General features: G+C 43.4%; 1 protein-coding gene across 2 annotated transcripts in view; it reads right to left on the bottom strand.

The window, feature by feature from the left end:
* Nucleotides 1-15932, bottom strand: part of WDR75 (WD repeat domain 75) — a 40699-nt gene that overhangs the window by 12497 nt on the left and 12270 nt on the right. For both annotated transcript variants that reach the window (XM_070731923.1, XM_070731924.1), the window contains 7 exons: nt 15222-15338; nt 12568-12656; nt 9414-9572; nt 7590-7649; nt 7371-7486; nt 4873-5048; nt 369-532 (listed from right to left, as the gene is read on the bottom strand). In XM_070731923.1, coding sequence (XP_070588024.1) covers nt 369-532; nt 4873-5048; nt 7371-7486; nt 7590-7649; nt 9414-9572; nt 12568-12656; nt 15222-15338 — 881 coding nt within the window. The remainder of the gene's footprint in view (nt 1-368; nt 533-4872; nt 5049-7370; nt 7487-7589; nt 7650-9413; nt 9573-12567; nt 12657-15221; nt 15339-15932) is intronic.

A 15932-nucleotide genomic window follows, 5' to 3' on the forward strand; every position in this document is an offset into this window, starting at 1 on the left:
ATCTTAAACACAGAAAAGTGCAGAAGCTTAAAATTAAGGGAGGGGGGAAGAGAATCTTAGATCTCCACAAAAATGGCCTCACAAAGATCACCAAGCTTTCATGACTGAATGTAAAGGGGTAAGAAAATATAGTTACAGAGAACACAGGTTCAGTAGAAGTAACTCTTATTCTAGTTGATGGCAGGACAGGAAATACAGGACAGAGAAACTCAATCATAGCTACACTAAAGTTTTTTTTCTCTTGCACTATATAAAAAATCTCTCTATGTAGAGATAATTTGTACAAAAACATTTGTACAAAAACATTTAAAAAAATGTTTTTATTCATGTTGCAAATGGATAAAAACTATTTTCTTCATTGTACTTACTTTCATTGTCTTTATCCACCAGCAGCATCCAGACCTTGAAGTGCCCATCATTGCTGGTTGTTACCAGAGTTCGGGTTACATTTTCAGAATGATCTGTGCCACGGAAACACATCGCTGTTATGCAGTCCTCATGTGGTGCATTTATTCGTGTATTTAGAGTAAAGCTAACATTAAAGGGGGGGAGGAGAAAATTATATTAAAGCATTCCCATGAAGTAAACAGGCTTCAAAGCATGTATTATTATTATTATTATTATTATTATTATTATTATTATTATTATTATTATTAATTAGATTTGTATGCCACCCCTCTCCGCAGACTCGTATTAATACTATGCTGTTGCTATATTAAACATTTAATTCACATCAAATGTATAGATGGTGTAATTATTGAATATTATAATTTCCAATTTATGATGATGTATTTTTATCCTCAAATAAGTGGTACATTCTGTGCTACTGTACCACTGACAGAAATAATCAGTATAAGAAATAAATCTGGTTAGAAGCCATCAAGATATAAAATGAAGTAGCTGCCTCCAAATTGAGCTTGACTCCTGATGAATTACACGTAAATATTCATAAAATTTAGGGGATATGGCACCGAGCTGCTTTACCTTATTTTGAAGTGTTGTTTCAATGTTCTCATCTACATTAAATCTACATTAAATCTACACTAAATGGATCTGATAGAAAAGTGTATCTTTTCTATACAGTAAAACTTCTTTCAAACCCATATGCTCAAACGGGATACAGTAATGTAAGGCTTGTAAGATATCTCTCTATTTATTGAAACAAGGAAGTGACAGGTATCACTGGAATAATCCAAATATGAGAAACCATCTGTTGTATTATTTTAACCATATAAATGGAATGGGAATCAGAATGTAGGTTGCTACTAGTTCCAGGATTGTCATCAATTGGTTTCCTAAGTACCGATAATTATTATGATCAACTTAGTGGGAATTATATACATTTATACTTGGACAAAAATAAAAGTCAGAATATAAAAATACAGTGATCCCCCGTTTATTGCGTCCCCAACCATTGCGAACAGGGTACTTCGCTATTTTTCAACCCGGAAGTCAAAAATACCATCTACGCATGCGTGCCGGGCACGCATGCGTAGATGGCAGCGGCTTCCCTGGGTCTTCCCCCTCTTGCTGGCGTCAGCGAGGAGTTTCCCCACCGCCCACGCAAACTCCTCGCTGCCGCTCGCCCGCCCTTCGCCTGCCCACGCCGTTCGCTCCCCCCTCTTGCTGTCGGGAGGGCGAGAAGCCCTCCCCAGCACCCGCTCGCCCGCCCTTCGCCCTGGCGGAGAAATTCCAGCCCCCACCTGGTCCCGCCCGATCCTCCTCCCTGAGGCAGCTCGCCCTCCCATGGCCGCTTCCTCCACCCTCTATTGCAAGCCTCTCTCCTCCCATATTCTGCCCCCCTCCCAGCTTCCAAGCCGCATTCGCCTTCCTCCGCCACCACCAGCATCCAGCTCCCGGCCAAGCAGCCAGGAAAGCCGAGCCGGGCGTGGCTGGGAACATCGGCGCGGGAGGCAGGAGACGGCCGCCGTCACCGCCATACGCGGCTCGGCTTCCCTGGCTGCTGCTCCGGTCGCCCGATCCGTCTCCTGCCTCCCGTGCCGATGTTCCCTGCCAAGCCTGGCTCGGATTCCCTGGCTGCTTGGTCGGGGGGGGGGGGGGGGGCTCGGCCGAAAGGAGCTGGAGACGCAGAGCTGAACACACCCCTTCATCCCCAAAGGCCGGCCTTTTTGTCTGGGAGGGAAGATGACGTGCCGGTGGCACAGGGGCGAGGGGCGGGAGGCAAATCGCTGCGTCTCCAGCCCCTTTTGGCCGACCCCCCCCCCTCCGGCCAAGCAGCCAGGGAAGCCGAACTGGGCTTGGCGGGGAACATCGGCACGGGAGGCAGCTTCTGCCGGACATGGGCAATGGGCGGGACAGAGAAGCGGGGAGAATCAGGAGGCTCCTTTGGCAGCTGGGGGCTGCCTGGCTTTGTTGTTTTGGCTGCAGCGGGTGCCAGGCAGCCTCCAGCCGCCAAAGGAACCTCCTGATTCTTCCCGCTTCTCTGTCCCGCCCATTGCCCGTGTCCGGCAGAAGCTGCTGCCTTATTGCTCTTTGCCGGCGGGATGCAAAGTGCTGGGGTGGGAGGGTGTCCTGACAGCCCCCCCACCCATATGCTTCGCCTCCCGCCGGGCAAGAGCGCTCGGGTGGCAACTTCTTCTAGATACGGGCGATGTCCACGCTCTCTCTCGGCGCTTTCGAGCCGAGTCCGTGAGCGAGTTCGCTCCCAGACTCGGCTCGAAGGCGGCGAGAGAGAGCGCCAGGAACGGGCCTGTCCACGCTCTCTCTCGGCGCTTTCGAGCCGAGTCCGTGAGCGAGTTCGCTCCCGGACTCGGCTCGAAGGCGGCGAGAGACAGCGCCAGGAACGGGCCTGTCCACGCTCTCTCTCGCCGCTTTCGAGCCGAGTCCGTGAGCGAGTTCGCTCCCGGACTCGGCTCGAAGGCGGCGAGAGACAGCGCCAGGAACGGGCCTGTCCACGCTCTCTCTCGCCGCTTTCGAGCCAAGTCCGTGAGCGAGTTCGCTCCCGGACTCGGCTCGAAGGCGGCGAGAGAGAGCGCCAGGAACGGGCCTGTCAACGCTCTCTCTCGCCGCTTTCGAGCCGAGTCCGTGAGCGAGTTCGCTCCCGGACTCGGCTCGAAGGCGGCGAGAGAGAGCGCCAGGAACGGGCCTGTCAACGCTCTCTCTCGCCGCTTTCGAGCCGAGTCCGTGAGCGAGTTCGCTCCCGGACTCGGCTCGAAGGCGGCGAGAGAGAGCGCCAGGAACGGGCCTGTCAACGCTCTCTCTCGCCGCTTTCGAGCCGAGTCCGTGAGCGAGTTCGCTCCCGGACTCGGCTCGAAGGCGGCGAGAGAGAGCGCCAGGAACGGGCCTGTCAACGCTCTCTCTCGCCGCTTTCGAGCCGAGTCCGTGAGCGAGTTCGCTCCCGGAATCGGCTCGAAGGCGGCGAGAGACAGCGCCAGGAACGGGCCTGTCAACGCTCTCTCTCGGCGCTTTCGAGCCGAGTCCGTGAGCGAGTTCGCTCCCGGAATCGGCTCGAAAGCGCCGAGAGACAGCGCCCCCCGGACCCCCAACCCGGGTTTGGGGGGCTGCTAGGAAGCCCCCCATGCCGGCGGCAAACAGCCGCGCCGCCCCCAATCTTCGGCTCCTCGCTAGCGCTGTGGGAGTAAAAACACCGTCTGCACATGCGCAGACGGTGTTTTTACTTCCGCATCGCTACTTCGCGAAAACCCGCTCGTTGCGGGGGCTCCTGGAACGGAACCCTCGCAACGAGCGGGGGATCACTGTAGTTGAAACACTGAGAACAAGGTTAATCTGCCTAACAAATCAGTAATGGAATACAGTAATGGTAATTTGGACTTCTGCTCTTTGGCTGTCATAGCTGGGAATGCAGAGGGTGAAAAGAAAATGTAAGATTAATTGGAGGTTCAGCACACTGACACAAATCACAGATTTCTTCCTGCAAAGCTAACTCTCTCTTAAAAAAAACAGTTGTATTACACTTTAATATGTCATGAAGTCAGTGTTCTGCTTCCATACAGCCTGTTTTCTGCGGCTCAAAATAACATATAAAAATGCCAATCATGAAAAAGTGGCCTGTCCCTAGGCTCATTAGATACTTGGAAGCCTTGACATTCATTCTCCATTGCTAGAAACAAAATCTAGGCTTTAAAATGATCTCAGGATATGTAACTGCTTTGCAACATAGCAGCTATAAGAATATGACTCACATACATATTTTTTTTGAGTATAAGATGCACCTTAATCTTTGGGGAGGAAAATTGGGGGGGGGAGGGAGTCTGCCTATCAGGTATTCATCAGGCTAGCGTCCTTAGTCTGGCCAGCTTTAACACATTATTTTATCCCGATTCGGGCTGTTAAAAAAAACTATTGTTTGTTTGTTTGTTTGTTTGTTTGTTTGTTTGTTTGTTTGTTTGTTTGTTTGATTGATTGATTGATTTGTATGCTGCGCCTCTCCATAGACTCGGGGCAGCTAACAACAATAATAAAACAGTGTATAACTTATTTGGAGCAAGTAGCAAGGAAAAAAAGCCTGCAAAGACTTAAGGATCGAAAAACATTTGGAGAGAGTAACAATGAAAAAAAGCCTACAAGCCGATAAAAGTTGGAAAGATCATTAACACCTCATTAGGACTGAAAAGTTTTGACCAAGCTACATTCTGAGTATAAGATGCACTCAAATTTTTAGCCTCTTTTAGGGAGGAAAAAGGTGTGTCTTATACTCTGAAAAATAAGGTAAATTCAAACATGTTTAAGTTTAATTGGATTTGTATGCCGCCCCCTCCCAGGACTCGGGGCTGCTCACAGCATATAAAAGAGACAGTAATAAACAATCCAAATAATATACATAAAAAAGCAATCCTTAAAATTCTAATTAAAAAAACCCCTTCCATTAACAATTCATTCAACATGTTTAACCTTTGTGTCTGCTCATTGTAGGCCCAGAGCTTCAGCTGCATCTCAAGCTCACTGCCACTTCCTTGCAGCTGTTCCACAGTAGCCAGCCAGTCGCCTTGGGAATCGAACACAGCTTTCACTAACTCAATCTGGTCCAGACCTGACTGGTAAATATACTCCTGTTGCACAACATCCAGCTGTGTATTTCAATAAGGAAAGAGACAGAGAGGGAAAGAGAGAAGCAAAGGAGTTGATTAAGTCCAGGTATCTATGGAGGCAAGTCAAAAACAGATCGGAACAAAAGACTTTGCAGGTGATATGCTATCAATCTTCTCTAAACTAAGCAATATAGGCAGTCCTTGACTTACAACAGTTTGTTCTGTAAAAGTTCAAAGTTACAACAGCATTGAAAAAACTGACTTATATAAGAATTTATAAGCACTTGAACACATGACGTTGAATATATATATAGTAGAGTATTAAGAAATTAAATGGATAAGGTTTTTTCTTTTTGTCGTTAAACTAAATAAGTGATTTTAAGTATTAAAAAATATTAAAAATATTGTTATAATAGATATAAAGTAATTGATTAAATAACAGTATAATGAATAGAATATTTTTTTTAATATCAATAATATCAAATGTTGTTTTTACTATTTGTTTAATTAATCGATTGTATCTCTGTATTGATCTGACTGTAGTTAGATTTTTTTTTGTACTAGATAGACTTCTAAGATAAGTGGAGCAATGGTAGCTCCTTTAATGTTAAATGTTGTTTGTCTTGTATGTTTAAAGAAAATTAATAAAAATATTTGGGGGGAAAAGAAAAAACTGACTTATGACCAATTTTTACATTTATATCTGCTGCAGCATCCCCATGGTCATCTGATTAAAATTCAGATGCTTAGTACCTGACACATATTTATGATACTTGCAGTGTACGGGGGATCATGTGATCACCTTCCGCAATCTTCTGATAAGCAAAATCAATGGGGAAGCCAGATTCACTTAACAACCATGTTACTAGCTTAACAACTGTTGCAAGAAAGGTCGTAAAATGGGCTGAAATTTACTTAGCAACATAAATTTTGGCTCAATTGAGGACATTTGTACAAGGAAGGTGGCACCCTAAAATTAGTATTTCATTACTTGTATTTCTTGTCATCAGGACAGTCCCTCATCACCCTCTTTTAATGGCTTCCATTCAAAGCTTTTGCACAATTCAACCATCAACATCAATTAATATCACATATTTCTTTGGATTCTGTATAGAAACTCAAACACTTTATCCTAATGGCATCAATGACTTCTCACTTACACATGGCAGAGTGCACTTTTTGCTCCGATAACATGTAGCCTTTGCCAACGTCAGCAAAACGTATCTTGAAATTCTTTACTTTCTTCCTGTTCACTCTGCTTATTACATTCCCATCCCTACTCCTAATCTACATCATCACACAACTATCTCTTACACAGAGACAACTCCCTTAATTTTCAACCCAAAATAATCCTCCCCTCAGTATTTTTCCCCCTACCTTGTTGAGTACCTTCAGGATGGCATTTAAAAGCCATATATTTAACAACTTTTCTAGTAAATAACTAGAACAGGGTGTCAAACTCAAGGCCTGTGGGCCGGATATGACCCGTGATGTGGTTATTTATTTATTTATTTATTTTATTATTTATTTATTTATTAGATGTGGCCCTTGGGGCTGTCCTGGAAAATGTAAGGGCCATCCCACATCACTTTGGACCGGTCTACATCACTTCAGCCTGATCTACCCAATGCAAAGAGGAAACATGCCAGCAGTTTGGGCAGTGGAGTCAAGCTGGCCATGCCCACCCATCTGGTCACATCCAAGTGAATGGCATCAAGCTGGCCATGGGCCACCCAGTCGGCCATATCTACCTCGTCCTGAGGTCAACCGCACTCCTGATGCGGCCCTCAAAGAAATTGAATTTGATATAGAGCCGGGGTGGCACAGCAGGTAGAGTGCTGTACTGCAGGCCACTGAAGCTGACTGTAGATCTGTAGGCCAGCGGTTCAAATCTCACCACCAGCTCAAGGTTGACTCAGCCTTCCATCTTTCCGAGGTGGGTAAAATGAGAACCCGGATTGTGGGGGCAATAAGCTGGCTCTGTTCAAAAGTGCTATTGCTAACATGTTGTAAGCCGCCCTGAGTCTAAGGAGAAGGGCAGCATAAAAATAAAATAAATAAATAAAATAAATAAATAAATAAATAAATATCGCATGAACTAGAACAATCCATTAGCAACCTTGAAGCTTCTTCTTCCTTTTCATTATCTCCTTGACTCGATGAAGACAAGCCTACTACTAAGTTCTAGTTCCCTACTATTAGTTTACTTGTAAAATACATTTTTTCAGCCTGAAAATGTTATGAGATCAATACTCGGTATTTTCCTTCTCTGCTGGTAGAATGGAAACAGAAGCTCTTTTGTAAAGTAATAACTTGCCTGGATTTACACGGCTTTATCATATGTTCGCTAGTTTAACTTACATTGTACAGTAGTTTATCATTTTGCAGTGAATAGAACTGCAGATGTCCAGGTTTGCCATTTAGAACTAAAGCTTTCGTTCTTGGATCAACTATCAAGCCAGTCTTGACATCACTGCCTGAAAAAAAAAAGAGTTTGAAACAGAGTGGCATTTCTTCTTAAAACACAAACACAATTTCAACATCATTGCTGCCCCCATCCCCGAACATTACCCTATGTACCTTTGATTAATCCTTGGATTACTGCTGAAACTTTCAAGTTGCTATGTATGATTACGATCTCTGTATGTATTAAAAAAAAAGTTAATAAACATGAGAAATGAGGCTTACAAAAGATAAAGAAAAATTGGATAATTCAGAATAACCTATAGATCATAAGATATTTCTATTAGGAATTTTTTTTTGCTTTTTGAAGGTTGTTTAAATCTTGGAAGGATTTCTATAATTGGGTTTGGAACAATTTGGTTGAACCAGCAACCAGCATTCATTCATTCATTCATTCAATCAATCAATTTTTATGCCACCCTTCTCCTTAGACTCAGGGCGGCTTACAACATGTTGGCAACAGCACTTTTTAACAGAGCCAGCCTATTGCCCCCACAATCCGGGTCCTCATTTTAACCACCTCGGAAGGATGGAAGGCTGAGTCAACCTTGAGCCGGTGATGAGATTTGAACCCCTGACCTACAGATCAACAGTCAGCTTCAGTAGCCTGCAGTACAGCATTATTGTTTAGCAGCTTTGATAATAGGTCAACAAGGCATTACTAGGATAGAAAGACTTTGAAGATAACCAGATGCCTGGTGACCTCAAAAGTAGTCCACTGTAATGCAAAGTTATTCTTGAAGGCTGTTCAAAATTAAAATTTGTTTTAGAATAAGGCAGCAGGATCATTTTCTATGGTAAGTCACTGTAAGTAGCTAACTCCCTCCTGTGCAACACTGACGGGCTTACCAGATCGTGATAGATTTTAACTTGTAGGTTGTCTGATCAGCACAGTGAGAGGTGGAAGCTGGACCCCAAAATATCTCTAGGTCCAACAGCTCCCCATTCTATAATTCTGGGATTAAGACTTAGGGGGGAAGAAGAGGGAAGTGTCTGCTGTAACTTCAAAGAATCTCTAAGCGACCAGTTGAGGACTGAGATGTGGGGGTGCAATGGTTAGAATGCAGTACTGCAGGCTAACTCACTGCTCACTCCATGAGTTTGATCCTGACTGGCTCAAGGTTGACTCAGCCTTCCATCCTTCCAAGGTGGATAAAATGAGGACCCAGATTGTTGGGGTCAACAATCCTGTAAACCGCTTAGAGAGAGCTGTAAAGCACTGTGAAGCAGTATATAAGCCTAAGTGCTATTACTATTGTAACAGAGTTGGCCTTCTCCGGGTCCCGTCGACTAAACAATGTCGTTTGGCGGGGTCCAGGGGAAGAGCCTTCTCTGTGGCTGCCCCGACCCTCTGGAACCAGTTCCCCCCTGAGATTAGAACTGCCCCCACCCTCCTGGCCTTTCATAAGCTCCTTAAACCCCACCTCTGCCGTCAGGCATGGGGAGACTGAGATAACTTCCCCAGGCCTATACTGTTCACGTATGGTATGTCGTATGTATGTTTTCTTAAATTATGGGGTTTTAGTTTTAATTATTAGATTTGTATTGTACATTGTTTTTCTATTACTGTTGTGAGCCGAGTCTACGGAGAGGGGCGGCAAACAAATTAAATAAATAATTAAATAAATAAACAAACAAACAAACTTCATAGGTTAAACCAAAACCAAGTACAAATCTTAATAATAATAATTAATAATAATAATAATAATAATAATAATAATAATAATAATTTATTAGATTTGTAGGCTGCCCCTCTCCGAAGACTCAGGGCGGCTCACAACAATAATAATAACAGTGTTACAATGTAAGCAAATCTAATACTAAAAAAACATCTAAAAAACCCATCATTTAAAAACCATGCAACACACGCATACCATACATAAAACTATAAAAGCCTGGGGGAGATGTCTCAATGCCCCTCAATTCCTGATCTGATCTTACTGTTATCAGAATGTGAAGTACAAAGAAGAGTTCCATCAGGCGAGACAGAGATGTGGTGTATCGCGGCTCCTAAACGAGGCAAGAATTCCTTTTTGGCATCTGACCCATCTCGCCACTGAACCAGCACTGATTCAATCCCACCACTCAGGAGGCTAGTGCCTGTTGTTTCAAACAAAAAGAAGTAAATGAGTCCAAGGGCGAACGAATCGATTAACAACCAATTAGACAATAATTTAAAACAACTTACAATAAGAATAACAAATAAGAAGCCAAGAACAACTGAGCAACAATTCTCTTTTTTTTTTCAATTTACTCTAGTGATTTAAATTTTTTAACATTTATACCATAGCCAATAATGAAGCCAACTCTTGCTTTGGTTGAGCAGCCTGTACAAGTATTTGGATCCTATGAAGATTGAATAACTTGTCATACTAAGTGGAATTAAAAAGGGCTAAGATCACAATCTTGCACAAACTGACTGAGGAATGAACTCAGTGAACCGACTCCCTCTGAACTGCAGCACTGTATAGAATAAATGTTTTGCTGGAAAGGTGTATAACCATTACCGTATTTTTCGGAGTATAAGACGCACCAGAATATAAGATGCACCTTAGTTTTGGGGGAGGAAAATGGTGAAAAGAATCTGCTTCATTTGGCTAGCATCCTTAGCCAGCACATTCTTTTATTCCTTGGTTAGGGCTTTAAAAAAACTTTATTTGGAGAGAATAACAATGAAAGAGCTTGCAAGCCAGTAAGAGATGGGAACATCATTAGCACCCGGAAAGAAACATTTGGAGGAAGTAGAACAATGGAAAAAACCTGCAAAGAATTAGGGCTTGGAAAACATTGCAAAGAGTAACAATGAAAGAATTTGCAAGAAGGTAAGAGCTGGGAACATTGTTAGCACCTGATTAGGGCTGGAAAGAAACTTATTCGGAGAAAGTTAGAGCAATGAAAAACCCTGGAAAGACTTAGCGCTTGGAAAACATTCTTTGCAGAGAGTAACAATGAAAGAGCTTGAAAGCCAATAAGAGCTGAGAACATTGTTAACACTTGGCTAGGGCTGGAAAGAAACATTCAGACCAAATAGAGAATGAAAAAACCCTACAAAGACAAGGTTTGGAAAACATTCTTCACAGAGAGTAACAATGAAAGAGCTTGCAAGCTGGTAAGAGCTGGGAACATTGTTAGCACCTGGTTAGGGCTGGAAATAAACTTATTCGGAGAGCAATGAAAAAAACCTGCAAAGACTTAGGGCTTGGCAAACATTCTTCGTAGAGAGAAACAATGAAAGAGCCTGCAAGGTAAGACCTGGGAAGATCATTAGCAGCTGGTTAGGGCTGGGGGGAAAAAAAGCTACATTCAGCGTATAAGACGCACTCTAATTATCAACCTCTTTTAGAGAGGAAAATGTGCCTTATACTCTGGAAAATATGGTATATATCTTTATCTCTCTGTATATAATAGGTCTCAAATGCAACCTCTGTAATGCTATAGTTAACATTTACTTTAACAAGGGATTAAGGTTTTTCTTTTAACATCAGGAACAGGATTTTCCAAGCAAAACCTTACATTTTGCTTACATTAGCAGAAAAATGTGTTCTGCTGCCACACAGCAAAATTCCTCCTGTTTCCTGTTCAAATAAGAAGCCAAGAATAAAATAAACACCGCAGGGGCCACCTCAAGTGCTTGGCAAGGTCCAGATTTTTCCAACAGAGAGAGCTGATTTCCCCCCAGCTACTTAGGGAATAGCTCAACTTCCCTGTTTACATACACTGATATAAAACAGGCATAATAACCATTTTATTACCTTGCCATTAATCAACCTGTAACCATGATTTTAAAACTCTCGCTTTGCTGTTGAACCCATTTTTTAAACTCTCGTCTTTGACAGATTTGCAGACAGTCCTCGACTTATGACATTTGAGCCCAACATTTCTGTTGCCAAGTGAGGCATTTGTTAAGTGAGTTTTGTCCCATTTTACAATATTTCTTGCAGGGAGGGCAAGTGAAATCTCTGCGGTTGTTAGCTCGGTAACATGGTTGTTAAGTGAATCTGGTTTGCCCACTGACTTTGCTCGTCAGAAAGGGGATCACATGACCTCAGGATTTTGCAATGGTCATAAATATGAGTCAGCTGCTAACTGTCTGAATTTTGATCATGAGACCATTAGGAATGCTGCTATTGTTGTAAGTGTGAAAAAAAGATCAAAAGTCACTTTTTTCACACTTTGAATGGTCACTAAATGAACGGTTAATAAATCGAGGATTACCTGTATTTAAGATATAAAAGAGTATTTCTTGTAGCAATATTTGATGCTTTTGTAGCACATTTTCATTAGTCTGCATTTTATATATCATTAAAACATGCATGCTTAAAAAATCAGTAGCATATAGAATACAGTGAACCCTCGATCATCGCGAGGGTTCCGTTCCAGGACCCCACGCGATGATCGATTTTTAGCGAAGTAGCGGTGCGGAAGTAAAAACACCATCTGCGCGTGCGCAGATGGTGTTTTTGCTTCCACTGCCGCCCGCCCTTCGCCCGCCCACCCCGTTGCTCGCGCCTGGGGTGCGCGCGCGCTTGGGGACTCCCTAGCTCCGCTTCCCAGCTGGGGAGCGGAGCTGGGATGTCCCCAAGCGCGCGCGCTTTCCCCAGCAACGCGCGCGCGGTGGGGACTCCCTAGATCCGCTTCCCAGCTGGGGAGCGGAGCTGGGATGTCCCCAAGCGCGCGCGCTTTCCCCAGCAACGCCGCGCGCGGTGGGGACTCCCTAGATCCGCTTCCCAGCTGGGGAGCGGAGATGGGATGTCCCCAAGCGCGCGCGCTTTCCCCAGCAACGCGCGCGCGGTGGCGACTCCCTAGATCCGCTTCCCAGCTGGGGAGCGGAGCTGGGATGTCCCCAAGCGAGCGGGCACCCAGGGAAGCCTCTGGGGGAAGGGGGAAGACCCAGGGAAGCCTCTGCCCGGCGGGGAAACTCCACCATCTACGCATGCGTGGAAGGGCACGCATGCGCAGATGGTGGAGTTTACTTCCGGGTTGAAAACTCACGAAATAGCCCTTTCGCGATACTTGAGGACGCGAAACTCGAGGGTTCACTGTACTCCAAAATATAACTCTTAAAACTGGTCTTTTATAACTCAGGCAATTTTACCTTCTACGGTGAAAGCAAGATCGATGACTTCATTGTGATGCCAGTGCATTGTGGAAAACGTATATTCTCTCTTATGATTAAAATTTCTCCTATAGGAATAAAAAACAACAAACACTGAATTGCAATCAACTTCTTAAGAGTTTAAAAGGAGCTAATATACCAAATCACTTTGGTCAAGTGTTAAACCAACCTTCCCCAATCCAGTAGTGTGAATTTCTTTCTCTAGCCAGCCACTTTGGCCAATACAGGGAATTGAAGAGCTGAAGTCTGCACATCCAAAGACACTTTAGCTGAAGGCATCAGTGCTAAATATTTTTTTTATTCTTAAGCTTGCAAAATAAGAATATTTATTTCTTTTACATTATATACCTAGATCCTACCCAAAGAAAATATAGGTGAAGATACATGTCTGCTTCCACATGTGCATTGCTTGCCTGGCTATAAACTACAGTGTTCCCTCGATTTTCGAGAGGGATGCGTTCCAAGACCGCCCGCGAAAGTCGAATTTCCGCAAAGTAGAGATGCGGAAGTAAATACACCATTTTGGCCTATGAACAGTATCACAAACCATCCCTTAACACTTTAAACCCCTAAATTACCATTTCCCATTCCCTTAACAACCATTTATTCACCATTATTACTGGTACTCACCATTAAATAAGACACAGTGATCCTGATATTTATAAACATAATTATTTATTAGCAATAATTATTTTGTTATTTATTTGCAAAATTTATTAGTTTGGTGATGACGTATGACGTCATCGGGTGGGAAAAACCGTGGTATAGAAAAAACCCCGCAAAGTATTTTTTAATTAATATTTTTTGAAAAACCGTGGTATAGGCTATTCATGAAGTTCGAACCCGCGAAAATCGAGGGAACACTGTACTGCAAAAGGATAAGCATTCTTCAAGCCCAAAACCCTTACATTTGACTGAGAGAAGAATAAAAAGGTAAAGGTTCCCCTTGTACATGTGTGTAAGTCGATCCGGACTCTGTGGGGCGGTGCTCATCTCCGATTCAAAGCCAAAGAGCCTGTGCTCTTCAGTCATGTGGCTAGCATGACTAAATGCCGAAGGGAGATCTAACGCTGCTACCTTCCCACCAAAGGTGGGGTTTTCTATTGCATTTGTACATGCTTTCAAACTACTAGGTTGGCAGAAGCTGGGACATGTAATGGGAGCTCACTCTGTTACATGGCGCTAGGGATTCAAACCGCCTTTCTGATGGACAAGCTCAGGATCTTAGCCACTGAATATAGAAATCAATTGCTCCAGGATGGGTCAGATTTGGAATTTTGAGAGCACACTTGTTACATACAAAATAGTTGTCATGGGAGACATGCCTATTCACAAAATAAGTGTTAGAGTGGATATGGCCAGTTATAAAGAGCCATTTGCTTAAGACAACAAGCCTCCATCTCAACAGTTTTTTACTATCCCTTCCCAAGGAACTTTGCTTGGTTCAAAGGCACTGTTGCAAACAAATCTGCTAGAACATGGTGCATTGCAGCAAGCATATAGGCCTTCTATTTCATTCTTAGTGTTTCAAATCAAGTGTGGAGTACAATGTACAATGAAATGTGTCTCTTTTTCAATGTTGTCAATAACTATATGATTTTTTTCCTTTACATATAGAAAACATCGGGTTTAAGAACCGAAAACTTTCCGCTGTCATTCATTGATTTATTACGTTTACATAGATTTACATGCATTTTTTTGTCATTAACCCCAAGAATGATTTGAAGACAACTCTCATCACTTAAGATACAGAAGTTTTAGCTGAAAACTTGTATTATTTTCCAGAAGACTGTCCTCTAATTGTGACAGCCTTCACCATTGAAAAAATTCTTTCTTATGTTCTGAATGCAGCCCGGCATGCCATATTATTAATCCATATTCCCATGAAGGATAATCATGACCTCTGGTTATAATTTAGGAATTTTAATACATTTAAACTACCAGCAGAGAAAACATCTGCAACAAAAGTCTTCCAAGAATGAGCACAATTTATATGTGGTAAACCACCCCAAGTCCTCGGAGAGGAGCGGCATATAAATCCAATGAATTAATGAATAAATAAATAAATTGTCAAGGTTCATTGTCCTAAGGTTTTATTTTTCTGTACAACCCGTTCAGTGATGTGATATTTCAAACTAGGCATGATAGTATTAACTTTATTTTTCATCTTGTGATCACTATTGGATTGAATCACCCTCCAATCTTAATTTTTCTTAATTTTCAATAAATTAGTGCCATCTTACAGTCTGCATTTGACAAATTTTCATCTGTAATTCTTCAATTCATTTGAAAACAGCTTTTTATCAAGTTCTAGACCAGGCATTGCCAACCTGCAGATTGCATACAGCCCTGGACAACAAGCAATGCTGCCCCACAAGATTGTAAGGAGGTTTGTTATGTACATACATTAACTATACATGGCTTGTATGCAGCTCAAGACATTGAGTGAATTCCTTTTCATTCAACGAAGCCCAAGCAAGCCAAAATGTTGGATGCCCTTGCTAGACAGTACAGTTTTGCCATACACTTGAGTATGCTGATGGCAAGAGGTTAATACTCTGCACTTAGGGTTTTCAGGAAATATGTGCTTAGAAACAGCTGCTAATCCCAAGAATAACAAATGCTTGCCTCACCAAAGACGAATTTTGCCATCTTTGTGTCCACTTGCAAGGCAGTCTTCCTTTGGGTGACAGGCTATACAGGTGAAATAGCCAGCAGAAGGATTCTTAAGCTTTTTACCTATAGAAAAGCTTCAAAAAGAAGAAGTTAGAGCTTAGTTAATGCGGCTATTAAGAGATTAACAAAATTAAAATGTATCTGCAAGAGCCACATCCTCACAAGAATGCAGCACACATAACAATATAAAGGCTGCAATATCCTCTACATGGAATATTGCTGAAGTCTCTATATCTATTTTGGCATCTACCGTATATACTCGAGTATAAGTCGAGTTTTTCAGCCCCAAAAATGGGCTGAAAAACCCGACCTCGGGTTATACTCGGGTGACTGACAAGTCACCACAAGAGGGCGCCCACGGGAGCCTGGCTTGGGCAGGTGAGGGAGCTATCACCTCTTCCCGGCTGAGGTAGCTTGCGCGCGAGAGGGAAAAAAAGACGGTGAGGTGGGGGGGGGGGATTCTTGCTTCTGTATTCTCGCCACCCCATCCCCCCAACTCACCGGCTTTTTTCCCCTGTTGCGCGCAAGTAAAGGAGCCAGCCAACAACTCGAACGCCACGCAAGAGGGGAAAAAAGCCGGGGGGGGGGGGGGGGCAAGAATACAGAAGCAAGAATCCACCCCCCACCCCACCCCACCGGCTTTTTTCCTCTCTAGCGCGGCATTCAAG

This window comes from Erythrolamprus reginae, chromosome 1, assembly GCF_031021105.1.
Source record: "Erythrolamprus reginae isolate rEryReg1 chromosome 1, rEryReg1.hap1, whole genome shotgun sequence".
NCBI classification, from domain to species: domain Eukaryota; kingdom Metazoa; phylum Chordata; class Lepidosauria; order Squamata; family Dipsadidae; genus Erythrolamprus; species Erythrolamprus reginae.